The sequence below is a fragment of the Siphateles boraxobius genome, unplaced genomic scaffold, assembly GCF_051911475.1.
Source record: "Siphateles boraxobius isolate OS27281-9 unplaced genomic scaffold, OSU_SipBor_1 18, whole genome shotgun sequence".
Lineage (NCBI taxonomy): Eukaryota > Metazoa > Chordata > Actinopteri > Cypriniformes > Leuciscidae > Siphateles > Siphateles boraxobius.
Window position 1 is genome coordinate 5,927,034 of NW_027508788.1, and position 23,043 is coordinate 5,950,076.

The 23,043-nt window shown below is 44.1% G+C and overlaps 1 protein-coding gene across 7 annotated transcripts in view; it reads left to right on the forward strand.

The window, feature by feature from the left end:
• The window catches only part of gria4b (glutamate receptor, ionotropic, AMPA 4b), a 126,793-nt gene that overhangs the window by 62,844 nt on the left and 40,906 nt on the right, over window positions 1-23,043 (forward strand). For 6 of the 7 annotated variants that reach the window (XM_077233043.1, XM_077233039.1, XM_077233037.1 and 3 more), the window contains exons 3-4: window positions 10,696-10,935; window positions 16,125-16,309. In XM_077233043.1, the coding sequence (XP_077089158.1) occupies window positions 10,696-10,935; window positions 16,125-16,309 (425 nt within the window). Of the gene's footprint in view, window positions 1-10,695; window positions 10,936-15,801; window positions 15,911-16,124; window positions 16,310-23,043 lie in introns of those variants that run through there. The other variant, XM_077233042.1, reaches the window with a different exon arrangement.

Sequence of the window (23,043 nt, forward strand, 5' to 3'; positions counted from 1 at the left end):
CGCTTCACTATGGTCTGTGGCAATGCCCCTATCTGAGAGCGGAGGTTGCTACCCTGCTGGCGAAGGGTGCAATCGAGACTGTCCCTCCAGCCGAGATGAAGTCAGGGTTTTACAGCCGTACTTCATTGTCCCCAAGAAGACCGGTGGGTTACGGCCGATCCTGGATCTGCACGTCTTGAACCGCTCCCTTCACAGGCTGCCGTTCAAGATGCTCTCGGCCAAACTCATTTTCCAATGCGTGCGGCCACAGGATTGGTTTGCAGCGATAGACCTGAAGGGTCTTTCATTACTTTCATGTCTCCATTTTACCTCGACACAGACCGTTTCTCCGGTTTGCTTTCGAGGGGCAGGCATACCAGTACGCGGTTCTCCCAATCGGGTTGGCTCTGTCCCCTCGCGTCTTTACGAAAGTCGTCGAGGCAGCCCTTGTTCCCCTACGCGAACACGGGGTTTGCATCCTGAATTACCTCGACGACTGGCTAATATTGGCTCACTCTCGAGATCAGGTTTGCGAACACAGAGACTTAGTGCTCCGGCACCTAGCCCGTCTGGGCCATCGGGTCAACTAGGAGAAGAGCAAACTCTGCCCCGCGCAGAGGATCTCTTTTCTCGGTATGGAGATCGACTCGGTCGCTATGTCCGCGCAGCTTACGAGTGAGCGCGCACACTCACTGCTGACTTGTCTTCGACAGTTCGATGGCAAGAGTGCGGTCCCACTGAAATTGTTTCAGAGGCTCCTGGGGCATATGGCATCTGCATATGAGACCGCTTCAGCTGTGGCTTCGCGATCGAGTCCCGAGGTGGGCATGGCATCATGGCACGTATCATGGCATCATGGCATTACAGTAACTCCGACCTGCCGTCAGACCTTCACCCCGTGGTGGAACCTCAGTTTTCTACGGGCCGGTGTTCCCCTAGAACGAGTTTCCAGGCATGTTGTTGTCTCCACAGATGCCTCCTCCACGGGCTGAGGCGCCATGTGCAACGGACATGCTGCCGCGGGCACCTGGACAGGACCCCAGCGCCTTCTGCATGTCAATTGCCTCGAGTTGCTGGCAGTACGCCTTGCCCTGCGCCGTTTTCGCACGTTGCTCAAGGGTCAACACGTACTAGTCCGTTCAGACAATACCGCGACTGTAGCGTACATCAACCGTCAGGGTGGTCTACGCTCCCGCCGTATGTCGCAACTCGCACGCCACCTCCTCTTATGGAGTCAGAAGCACCTGAGGTCCCTTCGTGCTATCTATTTTCCGGGAGATCGGAACTTTGCAGCCGACGAGCTGTCACGGTTTCGGCCCGTTCCCGGCGAATGGCGACTCCATCCCCAGTCGGACCAGCTATCTGGGACCAGTTCGGGGACGCACAGATAGACCTGTTTGCCTCCCACGACTCATCCCATTGCGCCCTGTATTACTCCCTGTCCGAGGGCTCTCTCGGCACGGATGCACTGGTGCACAGCTGGCCGCGGGGCCCACGCAAATATGCGTTTCCCCCAGTGAGCCTTCTCGCACGGACCTTGTGCAAGATCAAGGAGGACGAGGAGCAGGTCATTCTGGTTGCGCCGTTCTGGCCCGCGACAGCACCTCCTTGGGCAATTCCTCTGAGGAAGGACCTCCTTTCTCAGAGACGGGGCACCCTCTGGCACCCTCGACCCGATCTGTGGAGCCTCCACGTGTGGCTCCTGGACGGGACAAGGCAGGTTGAGTACCCTGCCACCTGCGGTTGCGGCTACCATCACTTCCGTTAGAGCATCGTCCATGAAACATGTCTATGCGTTGAAGTGGAACCTCTTCGTCAACTGGTGCTCTTCTCGCCTAGAAGACTCCAGGAGATGCCCGATCACTGTCGTGCTTTCCTTCCTGCAAGATGGGCTGGAGCGAAGGCTCTCTCCCTCCACCCTGAACGTGTATGGGGCCGCTATCGCCGCTTATCACGAAGCAGTTGAAGGTAAGTCTCTGGGGAAGCACGACCTGATCGTCAGGTTCCTGAGAGGAGCTAGGAGACTGAACCCTCCTCGCCCTCCTCTCTTTCCCTCTTGGGACCTCTCTGTGGTGTTAAATGCCTTACAGAGGCCTCCCTTTGAGCCTCTGCAATCAGTTGAGCTTAATTCCTGTCTATAAAGACAGCGCTCCTGGTTGCATTGGCCTCCATCAAGAGGGTAGGGGACCTGCACGCATTCTCCGTTGACGAAGCGTGCCTGGAATTCGGTCCCGGTCACTCTCACGTGATCCTGAGACCCCGGCCTGGATATGTGCCCAAGGTTCCCACCACCCCCTTCCGGGACCAGGTGGTGAACCTGCGAGCGCTGCCCCGGGAGGAGGCAGACCCAGCCTTGGCACTGCTCTGTCCAGTACGCACCCTCCGTGCCTACGTAGACAGGACGCAGTGTTTCAGGACCTCAGACCAGCTCTTTGTCTGTTATGGTGGGAGACTGAAGGGAAAGGCTCTCTCAAAGCAGAGGTTGTTCCACTGGATAGTGGACGCCATTGCTTTGGCTTACCAACAGCAAGGCCGACCGTGCCCCCTTGGTGTGACAGCCCACTCCACCCGGAGTGTGGCTTCCTCTTGGGCTCTAGTGCATGGCGCTTCGCTGGCAGACATCTGTAGAGCTGCAGGCTGGGCGACACCCAGCACATTCGCCAGATTTTTTAATCTCCGAGTGGAGCCTGTGTCCTCTCGTGTACTCGCTTCAGTCAGCTAGTACTGGACCTGCTCAGGTGTCTTCGCTTGCTCGCCATTCCACTCCAAGGACTGGATACGTGTGATTTTTCCTCAGGTGAGCCTTCCTCTCTGAAGCCCTGAGTTCCTCCAGCACTGTTGACGCTGGCGCCAGTGTCTATTGCCTATGCGTCGGCTAGGTGCCTCCGTGTGCATGTTTCCTCCCCTGAGTAACCCCCACATGTGTATTTCCACTGTAAGCCTCCTTGAGCATGTGTCTTTCCCTTGGCAAGCCACCTTGCCACTCCTGGAGTTGAAAGTTGCCACCCCTCGGGCTGGTCATTCCAGCGTTCCTCCATATGAAGCCCTCCGGCCATATGTGTGTTCTTAAGCCCTCCCTACGGGTAGGCATGCTGCGGCATATCTCCTCTGAGATATGCTTCCCAGTGTACCTTAGTATTCCTGTGTTAAGTAAGACTCCTTCGTCCGTGCCAGTATCACGACAGGGGGATCAGACTTTCGCAGGGCACTGGAAGACAGCTGTGAAGGTGGCGTGATTTCACGGGGACCCCCATTCGTCGTCATCCGACGTAACTCGTAGTGACTACGAAAGGGAACGTCTCGGTTACGTATGTAACCCTCGTTCCCTGAGTAGGGAACGGAGACGTTACGTCTCCCTGCCACTTCCGCTGTACCGCTGGGTAGACGCCTGAGTTCAGCCTCGGCTCCTCAGCGAAGACATATCTGCATGTTGCTGGCGTCCTCCTTTTATACCCACGCAGTGGGGCGGAGATACGCTATGCAAATTCCGCAGACCCATGGCATTTCATCGCCATTGGCTCGTTTTGTAATACACGAAGATGATTGGCTTTCTAGGCGAAACCCCCATTCGTCGTCATCCGACGTAACGTCTCCGTTCCCTACTCAGGGAACGAGGGTTACATACGTAACCGAGACGTTTTCTTACTTTACATTGTAATATTTTGATGCCTATTTTTTTTAAAAACATTTTATTTCTTAAAGTGTAGAATTTTAAAACTTTGCATTTATTGCTCATCAAGCATAACGTGAAAATAATTATCAGGTTATTGTATTGGCCAGGATTTTAATATCTTATTATTTTTTATAATCAATGTTGTCACCATGTCATTTTCGAGTAGCCCCAGATTAATTAGTCTTATGGCAAATATGCATAGTCCCTATGAAGATAAGCAATTTCAAATATGTGTTAGATAGCAATTCAGTGTAGCAACAGTACTGTCAGCGGTCCTGCATTGTTCTGAATGCTCGTAATGTCATGATCAGTTGACAAGCATTAATTTAAAGCAACAAGGGTGCCAATTAAGTAGTGTGATGTATTTTAGTGTAGTCTGAAACTATTATATACAATACATAATCACAGTTCTACGTTCATAATGGTCAAAATACAGACTTTGTCATTAATAACAATAGACCTTTCAATTATATATTGGCCACAGAACTATATTTAATTTCTGAAATAGGGTTGGCTTATACACATAGCCTACATTTAAAAAAAACTTATCAATTCAGTGATGTGAGTGGTGGAATACAGTTTTTGTGTTCTATTGCTGTGTGGATTATAGGAAGACAGGAAACCGACAGGAAAATTCTTTGTGCCCAATTTTGTGGCAGATATTAATTTGGGATGTGTGGTGTGACATGCACTGTGAGAGAATGTATTCAGCAGCATTCAAAAGAGGGTTTACTGTGCAAATCAGGTGGAACAGAATGACTGCAGGATGAAAAATCTGCCGCAATCTTGTTTCTCTCCCTGATTGGATCAACATCTAGCCTATGGCGTTGTGACTTGGTATGCAGGTCTCAGACAAAATTGTTTAAGTGGAGTTCAGATGTTGAAGGGCATGATGATGTGTGAGCTGATTGTGTGAGTGTGTGGATTCCACTGGTGGGTAAATATAATAAGGACACCAAACATCAATGTTCTTAAAGCGGTGATTCCCAACCAGGTAAATAATAATAATATATAATTAAGAAACAATAAATTGAATTATTTAAAACTGAATGGTAGTAGATTAAAATAATATTAATTTAATGATTTTTCTGTTCTTTTTTGAGGAAAGAGAAAATAATGTACAAATGTATTTTAAAACTTGTTTGTATAGCATAGCATTTGTGGGAGAATACATTTCTATTTCCACAAAAATATTATGCAGCTCGACTGTTTTCAACATTGATTAAAATAAGAAATGTTCCCTTTCAGTCGAGAACATCAGTCGTAGTCGTCGTCGACTGAAATGGGATCACGCCAGGGAGCCAGTCATCTTCGAGTACTATTAAACGAGCCAATGGAATTGGCGTGCGCGACTTACATCACACACTCCGCCCCTGTGGTGTGGGTATAAATACGGAAGTGGATGCACGCACTAGTTGCTTCGCTTCGGAGCCGATCATTTGATGTCTCTGAAGAGTGCTGATGTTTACAACGAGCGAGTGTGTCGTGTTCTTCTGGAAGACTCTCCCAGTGCTGGTGGTTCTACAGCACGAGTGCAGCGGTGATCGCAAGGTTCTGAGCTCTCAACTGCTGTTTTAACAGCATCATTTTTGTGTGTTTGTTGACAGTTGGTTAGAGGGCAAAGAAGTGAGTGCTTCACTGTTTCAGTTCACTGTTCCGTGTTGCCGTGGTCATTTCCATGTGTGCTCCGGCATTGGTGACAAGAACAACATGGGTGTGTTTGCGTGTTCTCAAGATGTCATTCCATCCGTGTGTTTTTGGATGCGGTCGTTGCCTTTCCCCCTCTGACGGTCACAATGGTTGCATCACGTGTAAAAAAAAAGAATGTATTTATATATGTATATAAAAAATTTTCTATATTTATATGTTCAGCATGCTCAAGCAGCTTTTGTGGATAGTTCATGTTCTCATTGCGAGAACATGACTATCGTGGTGTTGAGATCAAGACTCGCCTCCATGCTCCATGACGGTGGAGTCCTCATTACCACGCCACGCTACGGCACCATGTGGGATGGGTGATCAGAGGATCATAGTGAGGCTTCCCCGCCCAGTAACCAATCCCTGTGGGTCCCTCACTCCTCTATCACACCACAGCCGGTGGAGCCCCTGTTAAGCGTGCTGGTCGTTAAGTGAGCCTTCTTTCACACAACTGTGCTAAAGTCAGGGAGGAGATGCAGCAGGTCTTGCTAGTTGAGCCTTATTGGCCCAACCAGACCTCTTCTATCGACAGCCCTTCCTGACTCATTCCTCAGAATACATTCCCTGGGATGGGGCATGATGGCACCCGCGTTTAGACCTTGGAGAATTCCAGGTCTGGTTCTAAAAGAACGGGACGCGGAGGCTCTGGTTACTACCGCAAGAATTTTTATGCCGTAGAGACTACTTCTGTGAGAGCACCTTCTCAAAATGAGGCATGCTCCCCCTTTGAAGTGGAACCTATTCGTTGATATGAGTCTTCTCTCTGTGAGGAGATCCCGAAGGTGTTTGATCACTTCAGTGCTTCTTTCCTGCTAATGGGCTGGAGTGAAGGGCAGTCTCCTCCACCTCAAAATGTTGTTGCCTCTGTATTGACGCACATCATGATGCAGTGGATATGGGATCCATGGGAAGCACGACTTGATTGTCAGGTTCCTGAGGGAAGCAAGGAATCTGCCTAACTCTCTGAACTCTTTACCCTCTTGGGACTTAGCTCTGGTGCTACTGCACTGCAGAGTCCTCCCTTGAGCCCTGCAGACTGAGTTAAAAACCCTGTTTTTAGAGAAACAGTTCTCCTGCTTGCTTAGTCTTACTTGAGGGTAGGGACTTGCACGCATTTTTGGTCAACAAATCGTGCCTGGAATTCGGGCCGGCTAACTCTCACGAAATCTGAGACCCCGGCCTGGATATGTGCCCAAGGCTCCTACCTCTCCTACGGGACCAGGTGGTGAGCCTGCAAGCGCTGCCCCACAGGAGGCAGACCCAGCCCTGGCTTTTCTCTGTCCCTCCACTCCATTACAGTTATATGTGCTCAGAATGCAAAGCCTGGACCTCAGACCAGCTCTTGTCTGTTACGGAGAGCAGCAGAAGGGAAGGCTTTTTTCCAAGCAGAGGTTTGCCCACTACATGTGGTTGACTTCATCTTGGTGATTTCCCAAGATGCACATTGCTGGGTGGTGAGCTCCTCCTAAGTGAGAGTATTGCTCCCTCCTAGGCGTTGACACAGTGTGTCTCGCTGAACAGATGTTAATAGAGTTGGGGGCTGGGCAATACCTATCACGTTCGTTAGAGAACTAGCCTATGTGTCGAACCGCTGCTTCCCATGGTCTCCCTTCACATGAAGCCAGTTCCACTGTAAGCCCGGTTCGAAGTGTCGGCTTGCTGCGCCATTCCCATCCTATAGACTGGATACGTGCGCAATTTTTGCTCCAGTAGAGTTCCCCTTATTATCCGAACCCTGTCGAGTTCCTTCATACCCTTCGGCAACGAACGTGGTGGAACGTCCGAAGCCAGGCCTATCACTCGTATGCACTGGTGGAACCTGTGTTAGGCTGGGTTCATATATTGTGATCTCTACGGCGATCCTATATGTGTATTCTTCGACAGTACAGCTCCCTGCGGCGAGCCTGTGTCTTCCCTTGGCAAAAGCTGCTCTGCCGTCACTGTCCAGTTGAGTATCCCTCCTGTCATAGGCTGGAGCCTCCTTTGCGTTCCGGCTACTTCAACTCCGTCAGAGCACATTTTCTCAAAAGCTGGCTACATCGTTAATAAGACCTGAAGTTCCCTTTTACCTGAAAATGTGGACAAACTCATCTTTCTCACACACAACATGAAGAGAGTGTAGTTAGACTAAGTAGCTTGCAACCTGATTGTGATTCATTTGAAAGTTTATTTGACTTTGTAAATAAATTGTTTGTTTATTAAAATGTGAGCTGTGCTAATTGCACTAGCCAGCCTAACGTTACCTTGTTCTATTTAGCCTATTACAGTTTGTTTTATTTTATATAAGGGAATTAATTTAATTATATTTAAACTGTTCATTAATTGAAATATGTCATGCTGTTATTGAAAGTACGCTACCGAGTTCCTTATTACAGTTTGTTCATTTATTTTTCATTTTTCTTTTATTTAAATAGCCTACCCTTTGTGTCAGTAATTACTGCTAATTTCTGATTTGGGAGTGACTTGTTTGTCAGAAAAATGTTAGGCTACCTTATTAAAAGTATTCCTCTTAACAGACATGTTTGTTTTGTATCACTAGTGCAGTGTCCGTTCTTTACGCGTTCTTTAAAATGGCAGTGAATGGAACCTTAGATATTGATACTCAAAAAAGCGCATCCATCCATCGTAAAAGTAATAGGATTTTTAATAGGAAAAATTTTGGTAGGAGTTTTATACATAATCTTCACACAGATTGTGTTGGAATTGGATTTTGACTTCCTGAATCTTAAAACGAATGGAATCGTGAGGTCTCTATAATGAACTTTTTTAAGAGACTTGTGGATTCTCTCTGTGGTTTCCATTTCGAGTTTAACCAATTTCACCCACGCCCAGTTAAACTGTTTCGCTCTGGCAGGTTTTATGCTTTGACTGTAATGACTGGTCATTAGCTAAAGGAATTGGTCACATTTGTACCAAAAAGTTTGTTGTCTGTGTCTGTGATTTTTTTTGTCAATGAAGAAGTTCTTGTAATAATAGGGCTTTACATATACGCGTGTGAGTGTGTGTGTGTGTGTGTGTGTGTGTGTGTGTGTGTGTGTGTGTCTGTGTGTGAGACTGGCCTCTGCTTCTTTGCGGGAATGATGCTCCCCACCATCAGATCCAGGTGTCTTTCCGTTCCCTGCCCCCAATCTGAGGCAGATGTAGTCTGTGCAGTCATGGAGATAGTGCTTTTAGCACATCCATGATCAAAGAACCTATACTTATGGCACAATAAGATCCTGCTTATAATCCACAATTACTTTCAGACACATGCTAATGCCAATCAGAATCATATAAAAATAACTTGTGTACAATGACAAAAATGCCCTCATTGCCGTGAGTGTACAAAACGTGTTGTTAGTTTTGACATGCAGTTGTCTTTTTGGCTGTTTGTTCGGAACAGAAACAGGAAAGCAAAAATCATCAAAGCCAATTGGTTTTTCCATTTAGCGTAACGCAGTTAAGCTTCAAAGCTGAGAAGTTGGACTTGGTGCAAGAAAGAAATATGAAAAAAAACTGACAATAACTGCAAGACTGTCAGACATGAGAGACATTTTCAGAGAAGGGCCTGCTTAACTACTCACTTCAGACTGAGGCAGTAGATCAGACGTTTCGTTCAGCAGCGAGTTTCTCAGTATTGCAAAAACACAAGGAGAAGCAGCGTGGAGCTCATTATCATACAGCATATAAAGTGTATATTGGAAACTGCTGGCACTTACAGCTTAAGCTCTGACTCAATAATGAGCAAGTCCACATAGAACTGATCCAATTGTCCATTTTTCTTTTTTTTCCTGAAAAGTCCATTTAGAAAGCAAGCACCCTGTTGCTTTTCCAATGTTAAATCAAGGGGCAAGGCTTAGCTGTTTAACATGGTCCCGTTAGCAGATATATACAGTATATGCATGGGGTTGGTAAGATTTTTTCAATGTTTTTGAAAAAAGTCTCTTATGCTAACCGTGTTTGCTTGATCAAAAATACAGTGAAGCAGTAATTTTAGGAAATAATATTACAGTTTTACAACTGATTTATATCGGAATATATTTAAAAATATAATTTATTCCTCTGATTTTTCAGCATCCATTACACGAGTCCTTCAGAAATAATTCTAATATGCTGATTTAGTGCTCCAAGAAACTTTTTTTAATCAAAATTGATAAAATGCACTGCTTAATATCTTTGTGAAAACCGTTAAAGTTCAAAAAGACAGCATTTATTTGAAATATAAATATTTTGTAAAATAAGTCTTTATTATGCATTCTTGCTGAATAAAAGTAGGCCTATTAATGTATTTAAACTTTTGAACTGTATTTGTGTGTTTGTGTGTAAAAAAAAAAAAAATTATATATATATATATATATATATTTACCTACAGTACCATACAGGTTATTGACCAATATTGCAGAATTTTATTTTATCAGTACATATTGGATTTATATTGGCCAATATTACATACTTATAAAATTGTACTTAGATGTTAGTGACATTTTTCTGTCCTGTAATGCTCTCTTAAAGTTAATCTTTAAAAACTATAATAATTTAATAATACTTTTAATGTAATCTTTAGCATTCTCAAAATGAATATTAATTTGTCATACTTTATATCATAATGTTGTGATATCTAAGTATACTTGGAGCAAAAACGTATTATTTATTATTTACTTATGATTTAACTTTTTTAATGAATTTATTTATTTATACACATACATGTTTTATTGTATTTGTTAAAAAAGTAGAATTTGAATATTGTCCGTTACTGGTTGTCAGCTATAACATGAAAATAATTATCGGGTTATTGTATTGGTCAGGTTTTTAATGTCTAATAATTAATATAATCAGTGTTATTGGGCATTAATTACCCCAGAGTAATTACTCACATGATATTTACAGCTCATGTGATTGGCTCAAAAATAACCTTGGTCTTATTGTCCCAATAAAGATAGCAGATTTCAAATCACAAACTTCCAGGGTTTCTATGCCAGCTGAGAAACTGCCTTTGAGATTGAGATGAGGCAAAATGCTGACAAATAACTTTCTCCAGATATCATTGCCCTCCTTGTTTTGTATTTTGTTTTCTTAATCAGTCATTCTTGTGTAGCAATCAAAACTATGATGCACAAATGAGCTGATCTGGTAATATAATTAATGTAGACAATAAATGTACTTGTTCAGGTGGTGGAAGGGTCTCCCAGGCCGTTTCATTAATGTTTCAAAAACCCACAGAAAAGCCCTGTACCAGAACACTAACGTCAGCTGGGTCCTAATGCTCTAAAGTCAATTAAATGTTCAGTACTCCCTCAGGTTTTTTGTAATTAAAGTTTTAAGCATCTAACTCTTTTTCTCTTCCTCTTTGTTGTTGTGCTTTGCAGTCTGCTCGCAGTATTCACGGGGCGTGTTCGCCATTTTCGGACTGTACGACAAGAGGTCGGTTCACACGCTAACTTCCTTCTGCGGCGCACTGCACATCTCTCTCATCACGCCCAGTTTCCCCACCGAGGGCGAGAGCCAGTTTGTCTTACAGCTGCGGCCATCCATACGAGGAGCCCTTCTCAGCCTGCTAGACCACTACGACTGGAACCGCTTCGTCTTTCTCTACGATACCGACAGGGGTAAGACCCTTAATAAAAAGCTCAGAAACACGCCTTCTCATGCTAATACACATGTCCATTTGCTAGTTAGATCAGAGAAATGTTATTAAGTGCCAGTGTTTAATAGGTGTCTATACATATTCTGCATAATGTCTTGAAGGAATAGTTTTCCCAAAAATGAATATGCTAATCTCATGTTCTTCCAATCTTCCATGACTTTCTATCTTCTATGAAACAAATTAAGAGAAATTTAAAAGAATCTTCACAGACCTATTTTACATACAGCAAAAGCACTATAAAAAAACGCTATAGTATACACGTCTGCAGCTATACAATTTTTGTATACAACAGAGTGAAATTTAGTTTTTTTTTAGTTAGTGAGCCATACTTGAGAGGCGAATCAATCTGTTTTGAAACCAAATCGTTCTTTTAATGAACCATTCTTTTTTCATGCTGTTACAATGAATAAGGACTGGAGATTTCAAGCTTTAAATAGGATACAAAAGCATCGTAAAGTTATCCTAAATGTGGTCCATATGAATTATCCACTTTATTAAAAGTCTTCTAGCTCCATACAATAACATATATTAACAGACCAAAATGTAAGTACTTATTTACTGATAGTCTTCCTCACCAACAGCTGTTAATGATAAGTGAGTCAGTGTCTGTGAGTCAGTTAAGCTGAATTTGAGAACAGAATCATGGAGGATTCATTCAGAACTGGAGTAAATGTTTCATTAAAAAGATATGATTTCTTGAATCAGTCATTGCAAGTTATCTAAAGTCTTTAACTTTATAAAAAACATATAGGGCAAGATATTTTTAAAGAAAATGTTGGCCTGTTCCTCACATAAAGCTTTCATATGATTTCAGAGAACGTGAAATTTAGTGTTTAAGTCTTATAAATCCATTTTATGATATGTGATGTTTTTTCACAGAAGAAAGAAAGTCACGCAGGTTTGGATCAACATGTAAGTGAGCATATTGAATATGCAATGTAAATGTAGAAGTTGTCACACAGAAGAAAGAAAGTCATGCGGGTTTCGATCAACATGTAAGTGAGCATATTGAATATGCAATGTAAATGTAGAAGTTGTCACACAGAAGAAAGAAAGTCATGCGGGTTTCGATCAACATGTAAGTGAGCATATTGAATATGCAATGTAAATGTAGAAGTTGTCAGCTATGTTGAGGAGCATTTGTCTCCTAAATCAATGTAACTACTACTTTATTGGTTGTCTCATGGAGTCGGGTGACTAAGAATGATCCAAATTTTATTTCCAGAGAGCTAGTTATTAAAAGAGAGCCTTATTCTCTGGAGATGGGGCCAGGTCTTAAACTCACAGATACTCTAATGAGCAGTTTGTTGGCCAGAAACAGCCACTCTCTTTTTTGCTTGCATGTCTCTCTCCCCTATCCTCTCCATCAATGTCTTTTCTTTTCTCGTCTTGTTCTGCTGTGTTAGACTGAGACTATCCCAGGAGCCTCGGAGGTGAGCTGTGACTTTAGGTCTGAAACACTTCTGAAATGCATGCACCGACTTCCTTTGAAAGATGAGCACAATTTCCTACTGTCATCTGAGACTGTAATTCATAAGGGCTCATTGCAAAATATTGTATAAATAACACAACTGATCTGTGTTGTCCCGTGCAAGTATAAGATGCGCTGTTCTCTGTCATATCACGGATGTTCCTGACATGCAGATTTCTTGGAGTTTCTATGATTGATCCTCTCACATCTCACATCTGCCACAGGCATGTTTTTTTTTTCTTTCATTTACCATATGCCACTTATTTGCAAAGTTTCCATATGGTGAGCTAAATTAAGTTTTTCTTTTTAAAATGTTAGCAAAATCAGAGCATTCAAGATCCTTGTATCTACTTCATCAAGTGTTTATACAGTAAATAAGACACTTTTTTAGCCACAAGAGAGCCTCCACGTTACAGTGATTTTTTTTTACAGATAGGCCTTAGTGACGTTTACCCATCCACTTTTATGCTGTGCCTGTAAACACTCTAAAATCCATAGTCGGAGGATGGACCAACTGCAAATTGCAGTTTATGTCCTCCTCCACACATCCATATACTTTATTTATTTTAAAAACATGTTTAAAATAGATTTTGTGTCATCTGGAAAAATACATTCCGTTCAAGTTATTGTTGATACTTACTGTAATGCACAGCCTTGAGAGGCTTATTGCACTATTGCAGCAACAGCAATATTATAAAAGAAGGCAAACATGTATTATTATTTAAATTATTATTAAATCATTGTTGTTGTTTGTAATAATAATAATTAAAAAAGTATTATTGTTATTCTTATTTATAAATAAGTATATACTCACACACATTACAACCTGTCCTGAACTTACAAACAAATATTTATTATAATAATAATATATATTATTATTTTATTAGTATTAATATTAACAATCATTTATTATTGTAAATTAATAGTATTATTAACAATTTTGTTATTCTTATATTTTTTATTATTATTATTTATTTATTTTTTATAAATATATACATACAAATTAATAATCATTTATATTTTCAATGTTTAAAAATGGCAAGCACTGAAAACAGTTTATAAGCTTATAACAGCTTATTCAGTCATAATTTAGAGACGGAGAACTATACTTATAAAAGAGTGCATTTGAGTGAGGCATAAACCCAAGACTGATAGATGAAGGTGTTTGAAAAGTACTGGAGTGATTATATAGTGTAATATGTATTAATTCAGTTACTTTTGGGGTGAACTATTCCTTTAAGAAAAAGAGAAAATGATTTTCCAAAACATGGCCAGTGCCCCCATCACTTCTGAAATGATTGCAACAACTGCCAGAAAAGAAATTCAGATTATCATTTTACATGTCCTACCGGTTGGCCAATATTAGTGCTTTTGTGGTCTTGAAAACCACAGATTTGTCCTGATGGTCCTTGTTTAGACTACTGGCTGAGTTGCTTTAGATTCAGTCTGTTGTGAGAGCTTCTGAGCAGACAATCTGACTGGGATGTGGACATGATGAATGGTTTAGTGTAAAAGGTTGGCAATTCACTATATTTTCATGGTCTGTTGTCCTTCTCTTCTCTCTGTCTATGCCTACCCCATATGCGCGCACACACACACACAAACACGCACACACACACACACACACACACACACACACACACACACACACACGCACACACACACACACACACACACGGCTGCTTCCCCCTGCTGGGCTGGATGGAAGATGAGGGGGGAAGGGTGGATGCTGGCAGCTGATTTTGGATCTCGTTGGTTCTTGCACACACATGGATATTTCACATATGCACATGATGACACCCCAAGCTACTGATTTATCAGCTATTAATCAGAGCTTGATTCTTTACTGGGGGCTTGAATTATTAGCAGCAGAGGCTGAGATTTGAAATTGATGGCAGATGAATTTTAGCTCAGAGTTCGTGGTCGATACTGCAGGTGTCTGCAGATATTGAGTGCAGAGCAGGTTTAGTGTGTTGCTTGTGAATGTGTATGTAATCAGGCTACTTGACTGATTGCTGTTTGTTTAACACACTGGCATGTTAAAATGTCCACATCAGCCATCATGCACAGTGCTTTGATATGTTAATTCATGACTCTATGTGTTACACGTGTCCCGAGAGCATCAGGGCATTGGTAAACACCATGGTTGCTCAACCAGCATTTAATGCATAATGTTTCTGAAGCTTAACTGGTACAAGCATGATGCTGCAACACCAAGGTTGTGGATTTGATTTCACACATGCCGATAAAACGCATACCTTGAAATGCTATGGATAAAAGCATCTGCCAGTTGCATGAATGGATTAAATACACATTTTTAACACGTCCTACTGCCTCTTTTTTTTACTTGCATTAAAAGTGCATGTTTTTAATTTCTGAAATAAAATTTTATATATATTATTATTGTAAATATATTTATATGTTTGTTTTTTAGTTCAGGTTGTAATGCAACTAATGCATTTAATAAAATTTGCAAATATACTTTTTTACCTTATAAAATAATGATTCATTCTGTCATCATTTACTCACCCACCCTCATGTCATTCCTAACCTCTATATCTTTCTTCCTTCTGCAGAATGCAAAACAAAGATATTAAAAAACTGTTTTTGTCTATACAATGAAAGTCAGTTTGGCCCAAAATAAAACTAAATTGAAGAAAAAGGGGGGAAAAAACACTTATCAGACTTTTTCAAATGATCTTATTTGGTGTTCCACAGAATAAGGAAAGTCATGCAGGTTTGAAACAATGTGAGGGTGAATAAATTATGACAGAATTTTCATTTTTGGGTAAACTATCACTTTGAGATGTGTGAAAATATATATAGGGGTAAGGAAAATATTTTAATTTTTACTGGGTAAGATTAAAAAATAAGATTTTAGATTTTTTTTTTCTTTATTGTCATCTGTGATAGACCCATATACTAACATAAATACCTCCCCATTTAACATTTAGGCTACAAACAGACACGACACCCGAATGAGCTAAAGAGTTGCCAGATCAAGCACAGGTTAATCTATTAAATAGTGGAATCGAGTAAGCTGCATTGCCAAATTCTGATTGTGACCATAAGGGTCCGTTTTACAGGGACATCTGCTCATCTTGGAGTCAAGTGGGCCTCAGCGGCTCCGAGTGCCTATTTCAAACAGCTAGATTAACATATCCAACACCATCCCTGTCTGATTAGTACAAGCAGCACTGAGGACTGTAGCTGGAATCACAAGCACTGTAATGGAGCTCTCAGGAAGCCTCAATCACACCTTGGAGAAGGTGACAAAAAGCAGCTCTTTCTGACTTCCAATTTTACCGGCACGCCTGCATGATATTGGCTTCTATTTTAGGGATGCAGGAGATTAGTTTCATGAAGAAGGGTGTTTTGTCCATTTCTCTGAGCACTGTTGAGGCTTCTGGGACTGTAAGCTTCATGGGATTGAGGCCTAAAATGAATTTGCATGAAAGGACAGGAGGTTGGTATCAGCGCCCTACGATCTGTGCCACGTGATCGCTCACAGGCCTGCAGTTGCAGATGAGAGTACCGCACTGGTGCAGGAATGACTCACTGACAATGCCACAAATCACATTCTTTCTGATAAATTGGAGCCGTGGCTCAATGGTTCAAGCCTTCGGTGGTTTGATGCACATGCTGATCAAATGCCTCACTGTCCCTTTTTTGTCTCATAGGTTATTCTATACTACAGGCCATCATGGAAAAGGCTGGCCAGAACGGTTGGCAGGTCAGCGCTATATGTGTTGAGAACTTTAATGATGCCAGTTACCGACAGCTTCTCGAAGACCTGGACCGTAGGCAGGAAAAGACGTTTGTCATAGACCTGGAAGCAGAGAGACTGAACAACATGCTGGAACAGGTGAGATAAGGGGACGTTTTCAGGTCGATATAAAAAGTGTCCCGTTTTGCCCTCTGATGCATGCATTATTGTAAAATAACTTGAAATATATTAATGTTTTATATATAGTCAAACCAAAAATTATTCAGACGCCAGATATCATTTGTGATAGTTTTTTACTAGTGGGTGCAGGTCACTATAATTAATTTATGTAAGTGAGGATAGCAAAATAAAGTAAACTGTGACATATTGTACTCAAAAATTCTTCATACAGTTGACTACCAGTAACATTTATAAAAAATTTGGGGCCGAAAATTATTCTGACACTTCGACCTGACCATGTTTTGCTCAAAGGTTTTTTTCTTTAATTGCTAATGCAACCTTTTAACACCACAGTCTGAACAATTGGTTGACCTTAATTGGTATTATCTAATTGTGTATTTAAATTCAACAGTTGACAGCTATTCAACCTAATTCATTTGTGAATCTCTAACAGAAGGATGACCAAAACCAGTGAAATATCAGCGGATTTGATAACTCTTGAGTTCTTGTCATATTTTATTACCGTTTTCTGAACTATAGCGAATAAACTGTGATAATCTGAGACATGTTGATCTCAAAAAATTTGCATATCATGAAAAGGGTCTCTAAACGAGCTATTAACCTAATCATCTGAATCAACTAATTAACTCTAAACACCTGCAAAAGATTCCTGAGGCTTTTAAAAACTCCCAGCCTGTTTCATTACTCAAAACCGCAATCATGGGTAAGACTGCCGACCTGACTGCTGTCCAGAAGACCATCATTGACACCCTCAAGCAAGAGGGTATTTCTGAACAAATAGGCTGTTCCCAGAGTGCTGTATCAAGGCACCACAGTGGGAAGTCTTTGGAAGCAGCACTGGACTGTTGCTCAGTGGTCCAAAGTACTTTTTTCGGATGAAAGCAAATTTTGCATGTCATTCGGAAATCAAGGTGCCAGAGTCTGGAGGAAGACTGGGGAGAAGGAAATGCCAAAATGCCTGAAGTCCAGTGCTGCTTCTTTGTTGCCCAGGTCAGGCGCTTCTGCCGCTGTTTCTGGTTCAAAAGTGGCTTGACCTGGGGAATGCGGCACCTGTAGCCCATTTCCTGCACACACCTGTGCACGGTGGCTCTGGAAGTTTCTACTCCAGACTCAGTCCACTGCTTCCGCAGGTCCCCAAAGGTCTGGAATCGGTCCTTCTCCACAATCTTCCTCAGGGTCCGGTCACCTCTTCTCGTTTTGCAGCGTTTTTTGCCACACTTTTTCCTTCCTACAGACTTCCACTGAGGTGCCTTGATACAGCACTCTGGGAACAGCCTATTTGTTCAGAAATTTCTTTATGTGTCTTACCCTCTTGCTTGAGGGTGTCAATAGCCAGGTTTCCATCCAAGGGTTTTTTGCGAAAAAAGGTTTAGCGCATCAAAATGTTTACCGATATAGCTGATGGAAATGCCAATTATCGATATTTTTTTCCAAATTTCGACACAATCCTTTTCCGTTTAACTTTAGCGCATAAATTCTATGTCGATACTTTAATTGTCGCGAAAAACTAGTTTGGAAACACTTTTTGTCGAGAAAAGGGGCTTTAACGCAAATAAATGTGGTGTCACATGATATTTTCATCACGTGCAAGATGCAGTCGTCACAACAAAAACCATGGCCGGTTGTTTTACTAACCCCGGAAGTTTCGCCCATCACTCTATACTCGGTGCAGGTTGCCAGCTTGTACAGGGCAATGGCAATCCGCTTTAGTGTCGAAACCGGTGGTCGGTGGCAGTGGCGTAACTTTGCTTTGAAAAGTGGTGGACACCGCACAACTCGTTTTGCTATTTGTTTATTTAATAACCAACTTTACTTGGGGACTCTTTCGTTTTGAATTGTTCTGTTTACAAGTAGAAATTTCAAGCTTTCTATATATTTCTCAGGTCTGTGCAAGTAGGCCTACATTATACGCTGAGTTTCGGTTCATTTATGGGACGAGAGTCCAGTTCACGCGCCAGCGCCTCCGTGATATTTTATTTAACCTTTATTTAACCAGGAGAGTCAGCAGTAGTACAAACACATAGGTACAGACAAATAACACAGAAGACTAAAGCTAACATTTCATATAAGCATTTAAAATAATGTTTACAGTCTAAGAGCATTTATCCTACATTAAGGCATCTGCCTCTAAGTCTTTCATTTTGGATTTAAAAGCATTTAGCGAGATTAACTCAATGAGTTTCAAGTCCTTTTGCAAAGTAGCCTATTTCATGCTGAAGGTGAAGAATACAGAAATGCCTTCTTTCCCATTTCCGTACGGGCCTTGATGATCTCTTTTCTACTATATTTACTTCTTATTTATTGCAATTGGTTGATAAAACATTGATTAAAATTAAGATACAATTAATAAAAAACGAAATTCTCTTTAAAGAAAGGCTTTGTGCTTTCTGTTTGAGGTCTCTTTGAAAGTTTTAAAGTCGCTTTCAGAACGGTCATGTCCGCAACAGAGAACTGTCACGTCCGTAACATTGTTTTTTTCCTCATAAATGCGAACACGAAAAATTAAATAAAAATAATATTTGATGTTCTATGGAGGCTGACCATTCTTCATCGGGTTAGTATTAGGCTACTTTTGTTTTGCGCTGTATAATTCATAGAATTACAAAAAAATATTTTGCCACCTAAAAGTTAAAGATTTTTTGTGTCATGTCTCATGTGTATTTCTCTCATATTAAATATAAAACGCATGTCTAGACTGATATTTTTCTAATGTCTGGACTCCTTTATTTAAGGAGTATGGATATATAAACAGACGTTTCAGTATTAAATGCATTTTCTGAGAATTTATATTTCAAGTTTTGACTGCAAATGTCACGTCCATAGTGCTGGAATTGCCCAATTTTAAAGAATTTATCCTCAACCAGTTTTTTTGTGTAGTGTAATATCGAGCCTGGCAAAAAGTTGCAAAAAAAAAAAAAAAACTTTCTGTAAAGTGTCTCCACAACTTCCTCCCAAAACGCCTTATTGTGTGGTCTCTCCCAGACCCTTGGGCTTTGTTGCATTTAAAGGGTAGTTACTTCGAGCCATATCAGATGAGCAACTGCTTCATTCTGCCATCGTCTTCTGATATTTCGGACACTTGCAATTATTTGTGAAATTGAAATGACAGTAAGCTGGCAAATTTCAATTAACTGCCTGAATACTCTCTCCATTTTTTTTTGTTTGTTTGTTTTTGGTTTGTTTGTTTGTTTGGTGTTGGGGGTGCTGACTGGAACCTCAAAAGGTAGAATTTGTGATAAAAAAATGTAGGCCTATGGAAACGGCTCAAGGGCACTTTTTTTTGCGATACACCAAAACATATGCGACAAATCGCTTTCGGCATTCGTGACGTCATCACGCACACAATCTTATCGGTAAAAGGCCAATTGAATGGAAACAGTCTGGAGACGGAAAATTACGTAATGTTTTTTTTCGCATATTCACTTTGTCGATAACATAACAGCGCAAAAAGTGGATGGAAACGAGGCTAATGATGGCCTTCTGAACAGCAGTAAGGTCGGCAGTCTTACCCATGATTGCGGTTTTGAGTAATGAAACAGGCTGGGAGTTTTTAAAAGCCTCAGGAATCTTTTGCAAGTGTTTAGAGTTAATTAGTTGTTTCAGATGATTAGGTTAATAGCTCGTTTAGAGACCCTTTTCATGATATGCTAATTTTTTGAGATAGGAATTTTGGGTTCCCTTTCGTTGTCACTCCGAGTTACGTCGGATGACGACGAATGGGGGTTTCGCTTAGAAAGCCTATCAACTTCGAGTATTACAAAACGAGCCAATGGCAAAGAAATGCCATGGGTCTGCGGAATTTGCATGGCGTAACTCCGCCCCACCTCGTGGGTATAAAAGGAGGACGCCGGCAACAGGCAGATATGTTTTCGCTTCGGAGCCAAGTGTAATTCTTCACTCCTTATGCTATCTCTGATTGTCAGCTTCTTACGAGACGAGCAACTTGTTGGTGTTGGTGTGACGGCGATCTCCCGGCGAGTGCACACTTCCTGCTTATCTGAGCGTGGTTTGCCAGCGAGTGTGTTCTCCGCGGGCGCTTCAGCACTGAGTTTCTCTCACAAAAAGAGCTTGCACGCGGCACGTCTTTTTAAAGATGCCTCGCCCGTGCACTTCTGGTTGCGGTCTACTGGTGTCTGACTCTGATGGGCACGAGCGCTGCTTGGTGTGTTTGGGCTTTGATCACGCTAAAGCAGCGCTCGTGGATGAGTCATGTTCTTTCTGTGGGAACATGACCATCGCAACACTTAGATCGAGACTCAAGGATCTCGCAAGAGTGAGAGTCCCCTCATCCACACCCCGATCTAGCGCCTCCTCGAGAGGCTCTACTTCGGCTGGTGGCCAGGGTGATCTGAGGGTGACTGTGTGGAACAAAGCGCCGACTATGTGTCCGTGCCCCGCAGCACCTTCTCCAGTGTTGCAACCCGCGAGCGTTCAGGGGATCCCCGCGGGACCGTCCTTTCAGGTCCCGCAGGTGTCCTTTGGCGCTCCAGAGGAAGATGCGATGTCAATCGCAGCATCACTAGACGGGTCTGATTCGTCTGGAAGTGACGACTCGTCACAGCTGCCACCCTCGGATGTGAATACGGCTGTGGCTCAGTCCGATCCAGAGATGACGGCCATGCTTTCCCGGGCGGCCGCGAGCATTGGTTTGGAGTGGAACCCTCCACCCTGCCCTGAGCGCTCGCGGCTGGACGATTGGTTTTTGGGTGCAGCTGCGGCTTCCCGTCCTCAGCCTGCCCCAATACCTTTCTTCCCGGACGTGCATGATGAAATCTCGAAGTCCTGGAAGACTCCCATGTCTTCCCGCGACCGCTCGTTGATTTCATCCGCCTTTCCTCCCCTCGATGGGGCAGCCGCCCGTGGGTACACTGGGCTCCCCCCGGTTGAGCGCTCTGTTGCGATGCAGCTGTGGCCTCAGACTGCTTCTTCTCGCGGCGAGCCTAAGCACCCATCCAAGGCCTGTAGGTTCTCGTCTACCCTAGTGGCGAAGTCCTACAGAGCGGCGGGACAGGCGGCTGCCTCTTTGCATGCCATGGCCACTCTGCAGGTCTATCAGGCGCAGATGCTAAGGGACATGCACGAGGGTAGGACGGACCCAGGGCTCTTCGATGAGCTGCGCGCCACCACCGACCTCGCCCTCCGGGCGACGAAGGTGACCGCACGCTCCCTGGGTCTGGTGATGTCCACAGCTGTGGTCCAGGAGAGACACCTATGGCTGAACCTGGCTGACATGCGGGACGCTGAGCGCTCTCGCCTGCTCGACTCCCCCATGTCCCAGGCCGGCCTATTCGGCGGTGCGGTGGAGGACATAGCCCAACAGTTCTCCACCGCCCAGAAACAGACTGAGGCCATTAAGCATATTCTGCCCCGACGGCCCGCTGCTGCCTCCACCCAGCCGACCGGGCAGGTCCCTCAGTCTGTTCGCCGCCGAGGGCGCCCTCCTGCGGCTCCCGCCCCTCCCGCCCGGCCCAAGCAGCAGCCTCCACCCAGGCCCGGTCGCGGGGGAAGTCGTAAGAAGGCGCCCCAGCCCTCTCCAGCCCCGCCCCCCGCTAAACGCCGGGCCAAGCGGCGCTCCTGAGACGGGCTGCTCAGGGATGCTGAAAATTACTTCTCAGGAGATGGTAGCAGGACCACTCCTTCCCCCGGTGGAGGGGCGGGGGAGAATCTTTTGTTCTCCACTCCCCGCTGCTCACCCACGGGTGGGCAGCACCCTAATGTGGTTAAAGAAAGAAGTAACATTCCTATCCCTGAGCACACAGAGTTCTCGGACGACACGGTGCGCCGCCTCCGAGCCGTGCACCCCTCGTCCCCCTCTGTCCCAGAGCCGGTTGACAGTGCGCGCCGTCCCCGGACCGTGTCGCTCTCTTCCGCCTCTGTCGCCAGCCCCCTGGCAGAGCAGACCCCCGTGGAACGCTCTTCCTTCCCTGGTCTCCTCTGTCAGGGCGCGGTTAATGACTGTGCCCCCACACCGGGCCGCTATGCCGTCCACGTCCGGGCCAGTCATTCCGCCCTGCTGCACCATCGGTGGGAAGTCTGTGGTCCGTATGACCCCGCTGGTACAGTTCTTGGGAGCCTGACTAGAGCTCCCCTCCTGTCTCGCTGGGTCGCACGGACGATCAGGCTCGGCTACGCGATTCAGTTCGCGCGGTCTCCTCCCCGCTTCAGGGGAGTCCGCTCCACTTTGGTCGGTGGCAACGCCCCTATCATGAGAGCATAGATCGCCACCCTGTTGGCGAAGGGTGCGATCGAGACCGTCCCTCCGGCCGAGATGAGGACCGGCTTCTACAGCCCGTACTTCATTGTCCCCAAGAAAACCGGTGGGTTACGGCCAATCCTGGACCTGCGTGTGCTGAACCGTTCCCTTCACAGGCTGCCGTTCAAGATGCTCACTGCCAAACACATTCTCGGATGTGTGCGGACCCAGGATTGGTTTGCAGCAATCGACCTGAAGGACGCCTACTTTCATGTCTCCATTCTCCCTAGACACAGACCGTTCCTTCGGTTTGCCTTCGAGGGGCAGGCATACCAGTACGCGGTTCTCCCTTTCGGGCTAGCCCTGTCTCCTCGCGTCTTCTCGAAGGTCGTCGAGGCAGCCCTTGTTCCCCTTCGGGAACACGGGTTTCGCATCCTGAACTACATCGACGACTGGCTGATCCTAGCTCACTCTCGAGACCAGGTATGCGAACACAGGG